We start from the raw sequence: 15,258 nt of genomic DNA, 5'->3' as shown, positions 1-15,258 counted from the left end.
TCCTGTTCGTCGACTAATAACATCGAGTCAACTCATCTCCACTACCGGCAATCCAGCAGCAAAGAAAGGATCCGTGGGAGTTTTAGATGCGGCGAACGGTAGAACAAGGCATTAGCTAGGGCGAAGTACGGATGTAGTAAAACCAGCTCTCGGCTCTCCATCCCGAGATTCACAACCGCAAACTCCATCCAGTCCCCCCATAAAACCACATTTACATCCCACGACAAAACCTTCTCCGCGATGCATTCCTGCCTCGGCGGTATGGCAGCAAATACCACAGCAACTGGCCGATGCTCTCGACGACAAGGGCATGCAGCGTGCCTTACCCACGCACTTGCAGTAAAGCTTAGTTACCAGATCTCCCGGTGATTTTGACAAGGATATCTTCTCTCCTCTCCTGCCCGCCAGCGGAAAAAAAGTGCCTCAAGAAAAAGGCGATTAGGTAGCGAGTAAGAAGAGGCCCCTGGTATAAAGTACATGTACAACAGAAGAGCAACAACCGAACCTCCCCCACGGTCCGGTGTGTATTCCGCCCCCGAGCAGAAAGGGAAAAGAAAAGAAGACGCAAACGAATACCGGCGGGGAAACCGGGGGCGCCCGAAAGAAAGGTGAACCTCTACGAACACAAAGCAGCGTGGGGCTCGAGATGACGCCACGAACAAACAAAAAAGAACAACAAGGCCCCCAGCCGGATCGCTTTATCGATGTCTAAAGTCAAGACGCCTCACCCCAAAACGCCCCGACTTATTCCCTGCTTTCCGTGTCGATGTATCTATGTATGAAAAATCCCGTGTGTGCAGGCGCACAAGCATGTGGGCCGCGGCTCATCACTGGTCGTAGCGGCTGGGATTCCCCCACCCTCTTTGCTGCCGCTCAAATCTCAATCGTCTTCATTGCCTCCTCGAGTTTGGCGTCGGTCGTGGGCTGCTGCTTCTCGCTCGCGGCCGCCGAGCCACTCGCTTGCGCCTCAGCCTTGGCACCGTCGGCAGCGGCGTCGCCTTTGCCCAAGGCCGCTAACCTGGGAGCGGCCTCCTTGTTCTCTTCGTTGCTTTGCCGCGGCGTGTCGAGCTCGACCAGCTTGTCGCCAGCCTTTCCGGCGGCCGGACCGGCGGTGGTCGCTTCCTCCGCCACCCGTGCGAGCGGGCTTGGCTTCCCGTAGCCGGGCCGGATCGGGCTCGGAATGGGCGAGATGGCGTTGAGCCGCTGCATCGACCGGCCGCGGGGCTCGCCGTTGGGGTCCGACGGATTGGCATAGGGCGAGTTCGGCGCGCTACGCGAACCCGGCCCTGGCGCCATCGACTTGCGCTTGCTGGCCGTGCGCCCGTACTTCTGGTCCATCCGCCACCTCAGGATGTCGAAGTACGCCGGCTCGACACGCGTCTGCTTGAACTCGCGCAGCTTGAGCTCCCCTGAGTCCTCGTCGACAAACCACCTCCCGCTGCCCAAGTCGTCCGCAACGATGGCCAGAAAGGCCGCCCACGACCGCGCCACCACGTACTTGGTGTCGTAATCCCGACCAAAGAGGATCACCTGGCCCCACTGGCCCCTGGGGCCCGGCGCAAGGTCGATGGCTAGGTTGTTGCCACCCCAATCGCGCGCAAGGGGGATCCAGGCGGGGTGCGCGTAAGCCTTTTTAATGGAATTCGGCGGGACGCAGTCTTGTCGCGCCAGCAGCTCCTGTCTCCAGTTCGTGTTGCGAGGCGACGTCGGGGCCGAGCTGGACGAGGTTGCTGCTGCCGATGAAGATGCCTCGACGTTTCCGCCGTGGGCCTTGGAGGCAACCACAGGCCGGGGGAACGTCGGCTCCAGCAGAAATTCCTGGTTGACCCTGCGCCAGTTATCCCACTCCTGCACGATCTCCTCGCAGTCGAGAAGCATGGCGCCAAAGATGATGCCCGTAGGATTTCCGCCGCGCTCCTGGCCGTCGTGGATCTGCAGCGAATCCCGGACATCTTGGGGAAGGGAGCAGTCGAGCTGGTGTTCGAGATCGTTGAGGTCGTTAATCGTGCATCCTTCACAGAGCTGGTCATACAGTTCTGGATAGTTCTCCTCGGCCCACTTGTCAATCCTGCTCCACGAACTAGCGACCGGCGGCGGCGGCGGCATGCCATCCCGGAAAGATTGCATCGGAATCTCGCCGGTCGGGCTCTGAACTTCAAAGCCATCGTTTGCGCCCTGCTGCTGCGCATTCTGAGATCTCATGCCAGGAGAGTAAGGCGCGCCGGGCGCGGCCGAGGTCACTGGGCCTCCGTGGGCGGCATCGAATGGAGATGTGGAATGGCGACCCGATTCGTCGCGGTAAGGCGATGTGATATCGGCGCGCGATTCGCTCGCGGTCGCGATCGAAGTCAGACCATCCCTCGCGTTCAATGGGACGTGGCGTCCTGTTCTGTATGGGGAGTCGTAGCTGGAATCTAGCTTGACCGTCAGGGAACAGAACAGGGGACAGCAAACGCTGGGGGTGGAACTCGGGATCGGGCTCACGTCGATCATAGCTGGTCATGGTATGCCAGAAAGAGCGAAACACGGATCCTATTCTGAAATTGGCAGCCTATGGTCAGCAGCCGGCGGACAGCAGGGAGACTGGTTCGGCACAAAACATACGAGGACATGTTGGGCAGTGGATGGCGGTGCGGAGAAGAGCACGGGGAGGCCGCGGAGGAGCAAACGAGGTATTGGCGATACCGCGTTCCCGGCAGTCGCACGAAGGGAGGGGAGGGGAGGCGTCCCAGAAGGGAGAGTCGCGCAACACCCGCTGAGGGAAGCGAAAGGCCGACGCAGGCTGCCTGGAAAGATTCAGGGACCAGGACAGAAAAACGAGCGATGCGTCCGCATTGACGGCGATGATGTAGCGTACGCGGCTGCAGGAAAACAAGGAGACGGCCGAGGAGTTGCTGTGGCTTCCAAGCTTCTCCTGCGTTGGAAGGGGAAGGATGGGAAATCAGCCAATGCCAGTCTTCAAAATCGTGAGCCCACCTGCACCACACAGCATTTTAATGGAAGGGGTGCGCTAACGTCAAAAAGGGGATGATTCCACTTGCACAGCGCACATGGGTGGGCTGCGACAGGCTGGCAAGGCTTGCGGCCAGCTGCAGGCTTTGATTTGGGCACCCTCGGGGTCCACCCGTGAACCGCCAGCCAAATCAATCGGCGGCTCTCGTCTCTTATCGAATGGCACCGGGCGCAGCCAGGTCCCCGGGGTGAGCGCAGGGCCAGCAACAACGAGGAAGCCTTAAAATAGGTAGTTATTATTTAACGGATAGATCAATACCACCTCAACTCATACATGAGTTATCCAGCACAGTGAAAGTCATTCTGCAGCATTTCAATTTCGGACCTTAACACAGCTCCAAGTTTCCAAGTTTTTCCACACCACCAGTCTTGCTGGGATATTGGAGAAAACGTCACACTGCTCTTCTCATCTTTCCGGTTCGGGAGGTTGCCCTGCGATTTTCAGTTGTTGTGGAAGAGGTCAGCGCTTGCGCCCAGCAAGGCCTCATGGAGTCAATTCGCCGCCGCCCCCAGTCATTGCTGGCTCACGTTAGCGAGCACTGAGCCTCATCAGCGCTGGAGGCTGCCTTGAAGGATCTCCCGCAGGGCAGGATTCGAAAGTTTATTCCTTCGAACGCTCAAGATCGCAACTGACTGCTGTTTGTCCCAGGTCAGAGTACTGAATCCATGCCTTGCAGAACTGCCGAACCATTTGGCTACGCTATTTAGTTGCCAGTCACAGAGAACTCGTAGGCAGACGCTTCCGCTTGTGCTGAGTGTATTGTTTCAGGTTCTGTATGCATCCGTCGACCCCATTCCGACCTCGCCGCCTCGCTGGCTGGCTGGCTTCCAGGACCAGGACCGATTCCCCACGACGGCTGCTGTAGGACTTCGAACTTCGTCGCCGGAGGGCGCAGTACCACCATTGTGACTGTCTCTCCCCAGAGAAACTGGAACGACAAACACACAGCAAACGCGCATCGCATTGCAAGACCGCTTCCCCAGGCCACGCGGATGGCCGCCTGGCCAAGCAGACCACGATCTCGCGGTCAATCCTCCTCTCCCCTCCTAACGAACCCCGCAACCCCCGGGGATTGGCGGCTGCTGTGGCCGCAACGGCCGACCAGCTTCGTTCATGCTGCATTAAGGTGCTCAACCAGTCAAACGAGCGACCCCTGAAGACACCTGTGTGCGCCCGGAAACAGACGGGTCGTGGTGTTTCAAACTCTCTACATACACAGTAGTAACCCTCGGGACTTCATAGTCGCCATGTCTCAATGGAAGATAGATCAGTGCATGCACCGGCCAGTCTCGTTGGGTTGAGACACTGCCTTCGCATTATTGGGTGCTTTTTGGAATTGGTGCGAGCTAGGCAACCGCTGTTGGTTTGTCGTGTAAAGGTGTGATATCTACATCCTCAACAGCAAGTGTCCGTTTTTGCCTTGAGCTTCATTTCCCCTTTGTTTCATTTCTACTTTCCCCTCCCCCTTCAAATTCATAACAAAACACCGTTTTACCAGGCCTAGGGCCGCATCTTGGCATGCCAGACCGCTGTTATCTTCGGACAAACCAATGGCGCAGTGCAGACACCTTATGCAGATAGATACTCTCTTCCCGGGGCAAGAGATAGCCAGCCATCCGAAGTTGTTGTGCTGCTATCACAACCTGGCGAGCTGACGCGGCACGAGAACCTGCATGCAGCTTGTATGGACGAAGATACGCTTGTGAAGTGGAGCCGAGACAGACAAAGTAACCACGGCCACTGGCACACTCGACCCCATTAGAAAAACAATCCTTTTCATTAGAAAAACAACCCCTCCGGGGCGGTCGGTGCGTCCCCCACCAAAATCCTATAGCACGCATCGCTACTGGTCGACTGTATGTCCCCACAGCATGAACATCGCCTCTTATCGATAAAAAATCCACGTGACCTACAACCCACTCTTGACAGGGAAGGCGGTCAAGGCAGGCAGTATTCCAATGCCAAGGCTTCCCTATCTTACTATGATTTTTCAGCTTTATACCCAATTCTATACCCTCTCGTAGAATAGTACTCCTAGTAGTCATCCTCGGAGTCACAGTTTCCTATCAAATCTGCATTTCCAGTTCCTAACACTAGTAGTATCGTCGATTTTCAGCGATTCCTATAGCGACATTGAGCTTAGCCGCAAGGTGATGCGCGTTGCAAGATTTTGGTGGGGGACGCACAGACCGCCCCGGAGGGGTTGTTTTTCTAATGAAAAGGGGTTGTTTTTCTAATGGGGTCGCCACTGGCAATGCGTGATGCTCGTCCTCTATACCGCCATCCCATCTCTGAGCACACGCGTATACTCCAGTACAGATGAAACGAACCGTCTCAGCCCGGTCGTGACATAGCCTCCTATCATTGCACACTCCCACGCATAGCCATCAGAAACCCAAACCACCCGCGTAGGAGTCCCGCACGCTGGCCACACAGAACCACAACCCAACTCCGCAATCCCCTTTCCCACTAAAACAGAACAGTGCGACCACACTGCCAGCAAGCCGACAGATCGCACTAGCTCTGCCACATATACTCGCTCAGCCCCAGCAGCTTATCGGCCAATTGCCGCTTCGCAGCGGCGGCAACACCCCTCTCGGGATCGGCCAGCTGCTCGCTGTAGCACAGCTCCAGCAGCGCCTTGAGCTCGTCATACGTGAACATGAACCCGTCCGCCTTGTCTCCCGGAGCCGCGCCCGTTCCCTGCTGTTTCTCCTTCTTCCCCTCCTCCTCCACGCCGTCAACCCCACCACCCTGGCCGCCGTCCTGCCCCCCTCCCTCACCAGCCTTTAGCCTCGCCCGCTCGCTATCCCGCCTGACCATCTCCACGACCTTGTCGGGCCCCTCGTCGAACAGCTCAAAGTACCGCGCGGCCCTGCCGAGGTCAGCTCCGGGCCCGTCCTCGATGTTCTTGAGGTTCTGCTGCAGCACCAGCACGTTGAGGCGCATCCTGCCGCAGCCGCGGCGGTTCATGGGCGCGGTCATGGGCGCGTTGCCGACGAGGAAGGCGCTGATCAGGCGGCCGAGGCCGGCGCGCACGAACGCGGCCTCGCGCGCGCGCAGGCAGTGCGCGGCCGTCTCGTCGAACGCGACCATCTCGGCGTTGAGCGCCAGGATCTCCGGGTCCGGCTCCGCCACGTCCTGGTCCAGGAGGTAGGGCGCCGTCTGCGACGGGGACAGCGCGGTGGTGAGGGAGTGCAGGATGCGGCAGCGCACTTCGGCGTGCAGCGTCAGCAGGGCGGTGTCGGCGAGGTCGCTGTAGGAGGTGAGGATGCTGTCGAAGGATCTGGGTGGTGGTTTGTCAGCTTTTGGCCTGTTTGCTCTGATGGACAGGAGAAAGAAAGTGAAGGGTAAAATCAAGTCATCACGCACTGGACCGTTTCTTGTGTCATCGGGAGGTAGACGGGCCCCTCCTCTGCCGTCGCCTTATTGGGGTCGTTGAGCAGCGTCCAGCGCCTCTTTTCCGACCTGGGGATGCTCGCCCGGGACGAGTCGGTCTCGTTCTTGGTGATGTGTCGCAGGCCGAGGATCTTGACTGAGAGCCACTTCATGCTGGTGTACAGCAGGCACAGCGATGAGATGGTGTCGCGGTCCTGGATGATGTCGCTGGCCTCGAGCTTCTTCTCCTTGGCCCGCGCCAGGAGCAGGCTCGTCTCCTTCTCGAGAAGCCCGGGATCGGATGTCTCCGATTCCCACAGCTTCTTCATCGTCTCGCGGATCTCGCTGGGCTCGAGCGCCATGACGGCCGACGCCCGCAGTTCCTGGGCGCTCGACGCCTCTTCTTGGGTTTTGGTCACGAGCGCTTTGTACCAGGTGAAGCACCTGTCGTAGTACCTGAGCATTTGCGTGATGATGAGCGAGCTGAGCGCCTGGTCGTGCGGGATGGTGCCCAACATCCGGCAAAACGCTGTCACAATCGTAAAGAAGGCGGTCGCGCCCTTGAAGACGGGCCGCTTGGCAACCCTCGCCCATTCCGAGTCCTGCAGGAAGGCATCCGCTTCGCCAAAGACGGCATCGCTGAGCTTCCCGAGGGTCTCGTCAAGCTGCGGCTGGAAGACGTTGACGAGGAAATTGTCGAGGAACGACGTAAGCGTGCTCGTTGCCAGGTCGGATCCCGGCGGGACGATGCTCTTCAACCGCTGGAGGAAGACGAGAGTGGGCGGCAGCAGCAGGCTCATGTTGAAGACGCTAGGCTCGACCAGCGACTTGTATGTGCCGCTACCCTGGTTGCTGCTGTAGGTGGCACCCGTGCTCTTCCGAGCCGCCGCGGGGTCGGAGCGGGGAACGACCAGGCCGGCCTTCCTGCCTTCAGCCCCTTTCCGGGAGTTAGAGGTCAACCCAGGGACGGCAGCTCGGATAATGCCGTCGAGGGCCTCATACTCGGTCGCCATCTCCACCGACTTCGCATCGGCCTCGGAGAACTTGAAGAGATGCTCGCGCGACGCATCTTTCGCCCCGTTCAATCCCGCACCGGGCCCGGGAGAGGAGCGGAACTGGTAGACGTCGGCATCCGTCGTGACGTAGTTGTGCAAGAGGGAGCGGATTTCGTTCTGGTACAGGTTCCAGAGCTCCTTGAAGCTGCCCAGCAGCGCGATGTTGTTGCCGGCGCCCTCGCGGCGGATCAGGGCTTTGATGGATTCGTGGAACACGCGGTGTCCCTCTGCGATGGCCTCGAACTTGCCGTAGAGCGTCCAGAGCAGGTCGTAGATGACATCTGCCCGCATGCGGGTCTCGCGCTGGCCGTAGATGTGGAGCCCTTGGGAGCCACTCGAGCCGCCTCTCAACGAACTCGGGTGCTTCTGGTCGACCTCGTTGATGGTTTCGTTCACGACGGCAAACAGCTCGACTGGCAGCCTCTGCTTCAGAGTGTCGACAGCGGATTCTAACCTCCCCAGCTTGTTCAGGGATTCGACCAGCAGCATCACGTAGTAGAAGGTGTCTGCCTCGGGGTTCTTCTGCGGGTCCTCTGTTACGGGCCGCTCCCAATCTATGGCGTCGAGAATGGCGTGAAAGGGCGCCACGGCAGGGGCGTCCTTGAAGGCCTCGTTGAGCGCGCCTTGAGACTTGGCTAGGTTCTGCCACCGCTCCTGGCAGTAGGGCGATTTCAGGTAGAGGTGCTCGTGCAGCTCTTCGACCAGGATGTCCATGAGGGCCGTCTCTTGGTTCGCCAGGTAGCTGCGCAAGTCGCTCAGGGCGCCGATGCCCTCGAGCTCGGGCTTGGTGAGCTTTCGGAGCGCGTTTTGGAGGACCTCGACGGCGGTTAGGAAGCGCTTCTCGGATATCCTCGCCTCGAGCTGGTCGGGGACGGCGCGCAGGTCGTCCAGCTCGTTTAGGGTCTGCAGGACCTCGTCGTACATGTGCGAGGTCGCGTGCAGCTTCTTGAGCTCCGGGTCGGTGGTGCAGAGGGCGGCCTTGGAGGCGGCCAGCGACTCCTTGAGGGCGCGCACCCTCTTCTGCGACGCCTGGATGCTGCCCTGGATCTTGTGGAAGGTGCCGATGGAGCTGTTGAAGCCCTGGTGGTACTCGTGGACGATCTTCTTGAGCGAGTCCTGCAGGTACTGGTGGGTGCGCTGGAAGTTGCGGTACTCGTGGGCGCGGCCGACGGAGCTGGTGTCGAGCAGCTGCAGGGCCAGCTGCACGGGGATGCAGTCGTTCTCGCACATGGCCGGCCACTCCTTCTTGATCAGCTCGAGCACCTTGGCCATCTCGCGCTCGGCGTTGGTCTCCTGGACGCGCTGGGCGGATCGGGGCGGCGGCGGTGCTGCGTAGGGCGGCGACCTGGCGCTCGCCTGGCGCGGGGCCGGCGCATAGCGGTCGCTGCCGTAGCCCTCGCCGTACGGGTCGTACTCGTCGTCGTCCTGCCGGCCGAGGCTGCCGTAGCCGCCGCCATTGCGGTACGACTGGCCGTATCGGTTGGACATGGAGATCTGATCCGATGTACTTCCGTACCTTGGCTTCGGTATCTGTCGCGCAGAGCTATCGCCTCTGGTCGCTCGTCATTCTGTTTCGTCTTCGTCTTCGCGATTTGAATCGAAAGGCGCTCTTTGGTCTCGGGGGTTCCTTGCGGAGCGTTGGTGTTCTGGGCTGAATCTGATTCCCCAATCTTTCCTTCAGGAATGGCCGCTCGGGTTGAGACAGGACAGCTGTGGGTTGCTCTCCTGTCGCGGATCTCGGTTCCTGCTGGTGGTGAATACCAGGTACGGCGTACTGTACAGTACATACACGGATACACGGCTGGGGCTTCGACCAACCAGCAGCTTCACCTTCGTTACCGTGGACGGATTAATGACGGAGCACTGTGTAACGAGGTTAATATTTTACCACATTGTACGCATCCCTAACATGACAGGAGTGAGCTTTGGAGGACAAGCATTCAGATACATATGGAGAAAGGTGTGAAATTGACAGTACGCATTTATGACCCTTACTGAAGTCGAGGCAGTAAACGGAATCGCTCTTCAATTTACACCTAACTTAACGGTTGCAAAATATACGGATCCGTATTGCTTCTAATGTGCAACAGCGTGGTAAAATACATCCGTACTGTTAACTACGGAGTACAGCAGTTCCCAGGCACGGAGCATGCAAGCGTTGTGCCAAGCAGGCCAACCCCGACAGCCCGCTCCTTGGCGGTCCTTTTCGGCCCCACAAGGAGGACGCGACACAGAGGCGCCAAGCATCTCGCTCTCATCACTGCAAACTTCAATGCCTTCATTCGACCCACTGACGCAGGCAAGCGCCCAGCGCATCCTGTCACTATGATGCAGAAAGGATGAGGGTGCTAACGCAGCCCGCCAGAATAACGCCGTTTGTTAGATTTGTGAGGCACACCCACAGGTCACCGGCTTCGCGGGCTGCTTCGACTGCGATGGCCTTGAAATTCCCCATCTACACGCCGTCGCGCTATGCGGGCCGGACTGAACCTGTCAAACGCCCAAAGGTGAGGCGGGATCCTGCCATCTATCCAGCCGCCTTGTCCCATTTAAAACTGGATGACTTAGGTTGAGAGAGTTTGATGAGCGGAATGAGACTCAATTTCCTTTTATTCTCTCCGTTTCCTCGTTCTCTAGTTTTTTGAGTGGCGGACACAGCAGCTAACCAGCGCCCCTTCATCAAACCTCAGGAATTCGCCTGCTTCTCATACGACAAAGACCGCAACTTCCACCTCGGTGACTCGTCCCTCAAATGGTACTACACGCCCCAGCTCGACACACACCTGTCAAATGGCTTCGACAAGTTCGTGAAGCACGACGACAGTATAGACGAACACCTGGACGGCCTCCTCAAAACCATCGCGAACCATGAACAACAGACGGGCAAGCCGATCGATGCCCACGTCGTCACCTGGAGAGGCATGATGACCAAGGTATGTTTCATGAACTATCTTCTTGAACTTTCTGCCGGAAACAGAGGTCGCTGACACCAGCTAGATCATGGCCAGCCCTTTCGACGACGAGGAGTATGGCATGCTCGGACCCCTTGTCGCTGCCATGCACCGTTTGGGACTCATTGCTAAGCCGTCTCTTGACCTTATAGATTTGAGATGAATGCTACCCTATATCGCGTAAGCCCTCCAAACTCCCTCCCGCTTCTCATTCCCTGCTAACTGGATCATCAGGACTGCATGTAAGCAAACTGGCGGAAATGCGACCGCCGTGCTGCCTTGATGCTGCCTGCGGGGACTGACAGGGCAAAAGATTCATCGAAGAACACCACGAGTTTGCAGAGCAGAAGCGTCGGCTAGAAGCTCAGCGCCCTCGGCCTGCCCATTGGGTCTCGCTCGAGGAGATGCAGTTCTGGGGTACTTGCCACTCATGCCACGCCCACGTGCCGATCTAACACCGTTTAGGGTACAAGTTTGAGACTCTGAGCACAATCCCCCGCCCCTGGGGAGAGGTGTCAAGAGAGGACATTGAGAACCGAGATCAGGAGATCGTCAACAACAAAGAGCAGTACTGTTCGGTGGTGAGGACAGGCTTTGGCAACACCATCGTCTGCCTCGGGGGCGAGGTTGACGCGAGTAAGCGACTTCTTTTCTTGGTTTGTCTTGCGTCGATCACGGCTAACCCACTGCAACGTAGTCTGGGATTCCAAGCCCGAGACGCCTGGAGCCCCCATCAACTGGGTAGAGCTCAAGACGAGCACCGAAATTCGCACTCATAACGACCAACTTATGTTTGACCGAAAGCTCATGAAGTACTGGATTCAGTCGTTCCTCCTCGGCGTGCCCAGGATCATTGTCGGCTTCAGAACGAGAGACGGCATACTCACGAGGCTTGAGGAGTACGAGACCATGGCCATACCTTACGAGGTGCAATGCCGAGGATTGGCTAAATGGGACGGCAACGTCTGCATCAAGTTCACCCAGCTGTTCCTAGACTGTAAGAAGACGCTCGCCTCTCCCCTCCCCCTCCCCCCACCTAAATCCTTTGCTCTCCACCTCCGTCCCAATGAATCCTGACCGATCCGGCACAGGGCTTCGGGTAAACATCAACGACGACGGCGTCTGGAGGATACGGCGGCAACGCGGCGCCAGCCACATTGAGCTCTTCCGGGTCGAGGAAGCCGGCCACGGCAGCATCATCACGGACGAGTTCATGAACTGGCGGATAAAGCTCGAGCTCAGCAAGGCGAAGCCGCCAGATCTGCCGCCGGAGTCCGCGCACGAGCCGACGCCGGAGCCGGAGCCGGAGCCAGCTGCGGCGGCATCCAGTGGGTGAGATACCGAGCAGTAAGAAAGGAAGAGATGTAACATTATTTGTATGTATGATACAAACCAGGCGCAGCGGCGAGGGGAGTGGGATAAACTGTTCAGATATACCACGGCGCGGGGCGGAAATCACATGTATGGATAGACGGGCAGCACTGGGGGCTCCGGTCCGGAATATGGGTTTGCGGGCGGCGAGCAAGAGACTTGTCTTCACAACATGATAGGCAGCACTTCCTGGGTGCAATTAAGTACGGGCCATTCTGACTACCTAGGTACCTACGCAGCAGGCTTGCACGTTCCGCAGAGCCACAAGCGAGACCACGCCACAGCCGATGCTCCAAGCCATCCCTTTCCGCCTTAAAGGTGCAGATAACAGTAATGCTACGGTATGCAATGCTATGCCCGCCCAGCGCCAGCCACGAGCAGAAAAACGATAGTCTGAAAAGAAAACAAAACCAAGGCCATGGCCACGGAACAGCCAGACAACCGTCATAACCCACGAAGAACATCTCCCCCTCCATTATGACCGGCCGATCCATCAAGCAGGAAGCGGCACTGTCCCCTGTCGCGGTTCCAAATCTCCTATCCGTCATTCCATTCATTCGTTCGAAAGCCGTTCGTTGTTGATCAAACCCATTCCTCATCGCATTCGTAGCCCATCCATCCAACATGATGATCAAGGAAAGGGGCAAGCGCCCCCAAACTCAAAACACCGAAAAAGGCCCCGTCCTCCCAACCCGCCCGAGCCAACAACGTCAGCCCCCCCATTCTCTCCCTCGGGTGACTGAACGCCACTTGCACCATGCACAGCTGCATCCGCTCCGTCCCAGCCACCGCATCACACGCCCCTCCTTCGCTTCGCTCCCTTCCTCCCTCCCTCCCACCGCTCAGCCCGTCACCGTCACACACCACAAGCCTTTCCCCTCCCACCACCAAGTAAGCACAACCCGGTGGGGGGCCGGCGATCAAGCCACCCCTCCCACCACCACGTAGGCACAGCCCGGACCGGGGAAGGAGAGGCGGCGATCAAGCCCCACCGACGACGCCCCAGCGGGCCCGCAGCCCGTCGGTCCAGCGGGCATACAGCAGGTCCGAGAGGGCCTTGCAGTGCTCCATGCCGGGCACGGCGGGGCGGCCGGGGAACCGGGCCTCGAGCGCGGCCATGGCCATCTTCTCTCTCTCCTTTTCTCTGTCGCGCTCGCGCTCGCGGTCCCGGTCCCGGTCGGGCGACCGCGGCCCGTCCGCCGAGGAGGAGGAGGAGGAAGAGGGCGGCGGGGGCGGGGGCGGGGGGAGCATGCTGCCCCTCCGGCGGTGGTGGCTCATCAGGTGGGGGTTATCCTGGCTGAGGATGAGCTTTGTGGGGCTCGTCGGGACAGGTGGCGTTGCGGGAGTAGGAGGCGGAGGAGGGACGGCTGCGCCGGAGGTGGGGCTGGAGGAGGAGGGCGGGGTCGCGCGGGATTTGATCAGGACAGTGCCCTGCGGAGTGCCGTCGCTGGGGGGTTTTGCCAGTGGGGCGGTGCTCTGGTGTTGCGGGAGGAAGGCATTGGTGAGCTTGTTGTCCTGGGAGACAGCGGAGACGAGGTTGCGGATGAAATGGTAGGCCCCTTCGGGGTCGACCGAGTCGAGAAACGCGAAGGCGTCGGACAGCCTGGCGAGAGCTTCTCGCTTGGACGAAGCGGCCGTCTGGGCGTGGAGCTCGTCGAGGCACGGCTCGAGGGCTTTGTTGTACAGGCGGCGGCCCAGCATCGCCTCTTTGCTGTTTGGCTCGACCGGCGCTTGGTATGCGGGAGGAGGTTGGTTTTCGTTAGCGAACTCCGGGGGTGAGGAAGCGAGGCAGCCTGGGTTGGAGCCGTCCGAGGGCACGCGGCGGAACAGACGCATGGTCGAACCCGAGTTTCCGAAAGACAGGTCTGGTTGAAGAGGGCGCTTGGGCGCGAGAGACGCCCGAGGGGACCCGTTGGAGACGTGGCGCCTGACCGAGTTCTGGCGCGAGGCCGAAGACGGCTGCCGCCGCACCGTCGCCTTCCGCACCGTTCCTGGCGTCGATGGCTGCAGCGGCCCATCCTTGAGATCCAGCTTGTGCATCGCATCCTCGACGGCGAAGGCAGATGACGGTTTCCTGGACCGAACGGTGCCCCGGCGCGGGACGACCGACTTGACCGTCTCGAACACCCACTCGTCCGCCTCGTCCTTCGGAGAGATGGTGCGCAGAGTCTCCTGGTAGTACACGGGGAGCTTCGCGTGGTCGGCCCTCGCATCGGCAAGCCGCTTGCGCTGGATCAACTCCTGCAGGGCTTCCACCTTGCCGGCCGACCGGATGAAGCGATGCTTCAGGAGTTCCTTTGCCGTCGGCCGGAAGTCGGCATCCTTGACCAGGCATTGCGCCACAAAATCCTTGAACTCCTTGCTGAATTTCCCCTCGAGCCGCGGCGGAGGGTTCTTCGGGATGTGGAAGAGGACCTTCATGGGGTGCAGGCTGGCATGTGGTGGCTCACCCTGTGCCAGTTCGATGGCGGTGATTCCGAGCGACCAGATGTCGGCCTTGAAGTCGTAGCCGGCCTGCTGGATCACCTCCGGGGCCATCCAGAAGGGGGTGCCGACGAAGGTGTTCCGCTGCGACTTCATGTAGGTCAGCTGCGCCGCAACACCGAAGTCGGCGAGCTTAACCTTCCCGGAGTCGGACAAGAGCACATTGGCGGCCTTGATGTCGCGGTGTATTTTGCCTTCGGAATGCAGGTAATCAAGGCCCAACAGCAGCTCCCGGCAGATGATGGCAATCTGGACTTCGTTGAAGGCGCCCGATTTCAGCTGCGCAGCAGTCAGCGCCGTCTGTAGTATAATGGGGTCTCTGAAGCAATCGTCGCGGCGAGGCATACCAGGTCCAGGCAGGATCCGCCGCCCAGATACTCCATGACAATCCAGAGCTTGTGTCCGCGCAGGAAGCTCGCCTTGTACTGCGTGACATAGTTGCTGGCGCACGTACTGAGCACCGAAATTTCCTGTTGGATTTCCTGGATATCGTCTTCGCTCGACTCGAGATCGATCTGCAACAATGGATGCTAAAATCAGCGATTGCTTCCCGCTTCCCGCTTCCAGCCCTCCGAAACCCCGGAATCTGCACCTACGTGCTTGATTGCAACCGTCTCCCCGGTCGCCTTGTCGATACCCTTGTACACGACGCCGAAGCTGCCACCTACACCATGTTAATATCAACGCAATGATATCTAACGCTATGCATGCCATTGCGACTCACGCCCGAGCTCCTCCAGCACTTGGTAGCGTCCTGCGAAGCCCTCGTCCGCCATTGTTCCCATTGCCACCACCGTCGCCACTGTTGTCAGAGTTCAGGCGGTGAGGGAATGAACCCGGGCCAGGCCGTTTGAGTCGATGATAACAGACGAACGGTGGAGACGGCGGGTTGGGGAAGCGGGGTGGGAGGAGCCAGGCGAACGAAGGGCGAACTGGACGACCTGCACAAACCTGGACCTGGTGAGGCCTGGAACCGCGCACGACGTGGATGAGCAACGAGCGGATG

The 15,258-nt window shown here is 59.3% G+C and overlaps 5 protein-coding genes across 5 annotated transcripts; 1 reads left to right on the top strand and 4 right to left on the bottom strand.

The window, feature by feature from the left end:
• Positions 1-592: 592 nt before the first annotated feature.
• THITE_2108608 (uncharacterized protein) lies at positions 593-3,015 on the bottom strand. The gene is made up of 3 exons (XM_003649692.1): positions 2,605-3,015; positions 2,485-2,537; positions 593-2,414 (listed from the first exon to the last, which is right to left on the bottom strand). The coding sequence occupies exons 2-3, from the start codon at positions 2,501-2,503 to the stop codon at positions 874-876; spliced, it is 1,560 nt and encodes a 519-aa protein (XP_003649740.1). The 5' UTR covers positions 2,504-2,537; positions 2,605-3,015; the 3' UTR covers positions 593-873.
• Positions 3,016-3,299: 284 nt separating this feature from the next.
• Positions 3,300-4,340, bottom strand: THITE_2108607 (uncharacterized protein). The gene is made up of 2 exons (XM_003649691.1): positions 3,667-4,340; positions 3,300-3,476 (listed from the first exon to the last, which is right to left on the bottom strand). Exon 1 carries the CDS (start codon positions 3,915-3,917, stop codon positions 3,717-3,719), a length of 201 nt encoding a protein of 66 aa, XP_003649739.1. The 5' UTR covers positions 3,918-4,340; the 3' UTR covers positions 3,300-3,476; positions 3,667-3,716.
• A 1,050-nt stretch (positions 4,341-5,390) lies between these two features.
• THITE_2108605 (uncharacterized protein) lies at positions 5,391-9,187 on the bottom strand. Its single transcript, XM_003649690.1, has 2 exons — positions 6,386-9,187; positions 5,391-6,299 (listed from the first exon to the last, which is right to left on the bottom strand). Exons 1-2 carry the CDS (start codon positions 8,932-8,934, stop codon positions 5,531-5,533), a joined length of 3,318 nt encoding a protein of 1,105 aa, XP_003649738.1. The 5' UTR covers positions 8,935-9,187; the 3' UTR covers positions 5,391-5,530.
• Positions 9,188-9,881: 694 nt separating this feature from the next.
• On the top strand, positions 9,882-11,989 carry THITE_58765 (uncharacterized protein; the record flags this gene model as incomplete). Its single annotated transcript, XM_003649689.1, has 5 exons — positions 9,882-9,953; positions 10,137-10,425; positions 10,863-11,033; positions 11,095-11,394; positions 11,489-11,989. 5 exons carry the CDS (start codon positions 9,882-9,884, stop codon positions 11,731-11,733), a joined length of 1,077 nt encoding a protein of 358 aa, XP_003649737.1. The 3' UTR covers positions 11,734-11,989.
• A 582-nt stretch (positions 11,990-12,571) lies between these two features.
• Positions 12,572-15,138, bottom strand: THITE_2108598 (uncharacterized protein). Its single transcript, XM_003649688.1, has 4 exons — positions 14,977-15,138; positions 14,849-14,916; positions 14,600-14,767; positions 12,572-14,531 (listed from the first exon to the last, which is right to left on the bottom strand). Exons 1-4 carry the CDS (start codon positions 15,026-15,028, stop codon positions 12,750-12,752), a joined length of 2,070 nt encoding a protein of 689 aa, XP_003649736.1. The 5' UTR covers positions 15,029-15,138; the 3' UTR covers positions 12,572-12,749.
• Between the last annotated feature and the right edge of the window lie 120 nt (positions 15,139-15,258).

The sequence above is a fragment of the Thermothielavioides terrestris genome, chromosome 1 (assembly GCF_000226115.1).
Source record: "Thermothielavioides terrestris NRRL 8126 chromosome 1, complete sequence".
Classification (NCBI taxonomy): domain Eukaryota; kingdom Fungi; phylum Ascomycota; class Sordariomycetes; order Sordariales; family Chaetomiaceae; genus Thermothielavioides; species Thermothielavioides terrestris.
The sequence above is the reverse complement of the archived record's forward strand: the minus strand, read 5'-3'. Positions and strand labels throughout refer to the sequence as shown.

What these genes read in the sequence shown, in the direction of transcription:
- THITE_2108607 (XM_003649691.1), bottom strand. Translation starts at nt 3,917, where the DNA reads ATGGTGGTACTGCGCCCTCCGGCGACGAAGTTCGAAGTCCTACAGCAG.
- THITE_2108605 (XM_003649690.1), bottom strand. Translation starts at nt 8,934, where the DNA reads ATGTCCAACCGATACGGCCAGTCGTACCGCAATGGCGGCGGCTACGGC. An exon ending in ATGACACAAGAAACGGTCCA is followed by an intron (nt 6,300 to 6,385) that starts GTGCGTGATGAC and finishes ACCACCACCCAG; the next exon opens with ATCCTTCGACAGCATCCTCA.
- THITE_2108598 (XM_003649688.1), bottom strand. Translation starts at nt 15,028, where the DNA reads ATGGCGGACGAGGGCTTCGCAGGACGCTACCAAGTGCTGGAGGAGCTC. An exon ending in AGTGCTGGAGGAGCTCGGGC is followed by an intron (nt 14,917 to 14,976) that starts GTGAGTCGCAAT and finishes AACATGGTGTAG; the next exon opens with GTGGCAGCTTCGGCGTCGTG. An exon ending in GCGGATCCTGCCTGGACCTG is followed by an intron (nt 14,532 to 14,599) that starts GTATGCCTCGCC and finishes ACTGCTGCGCAG; the next exon opens with CTGAAATCGGGCGCCTTCAA.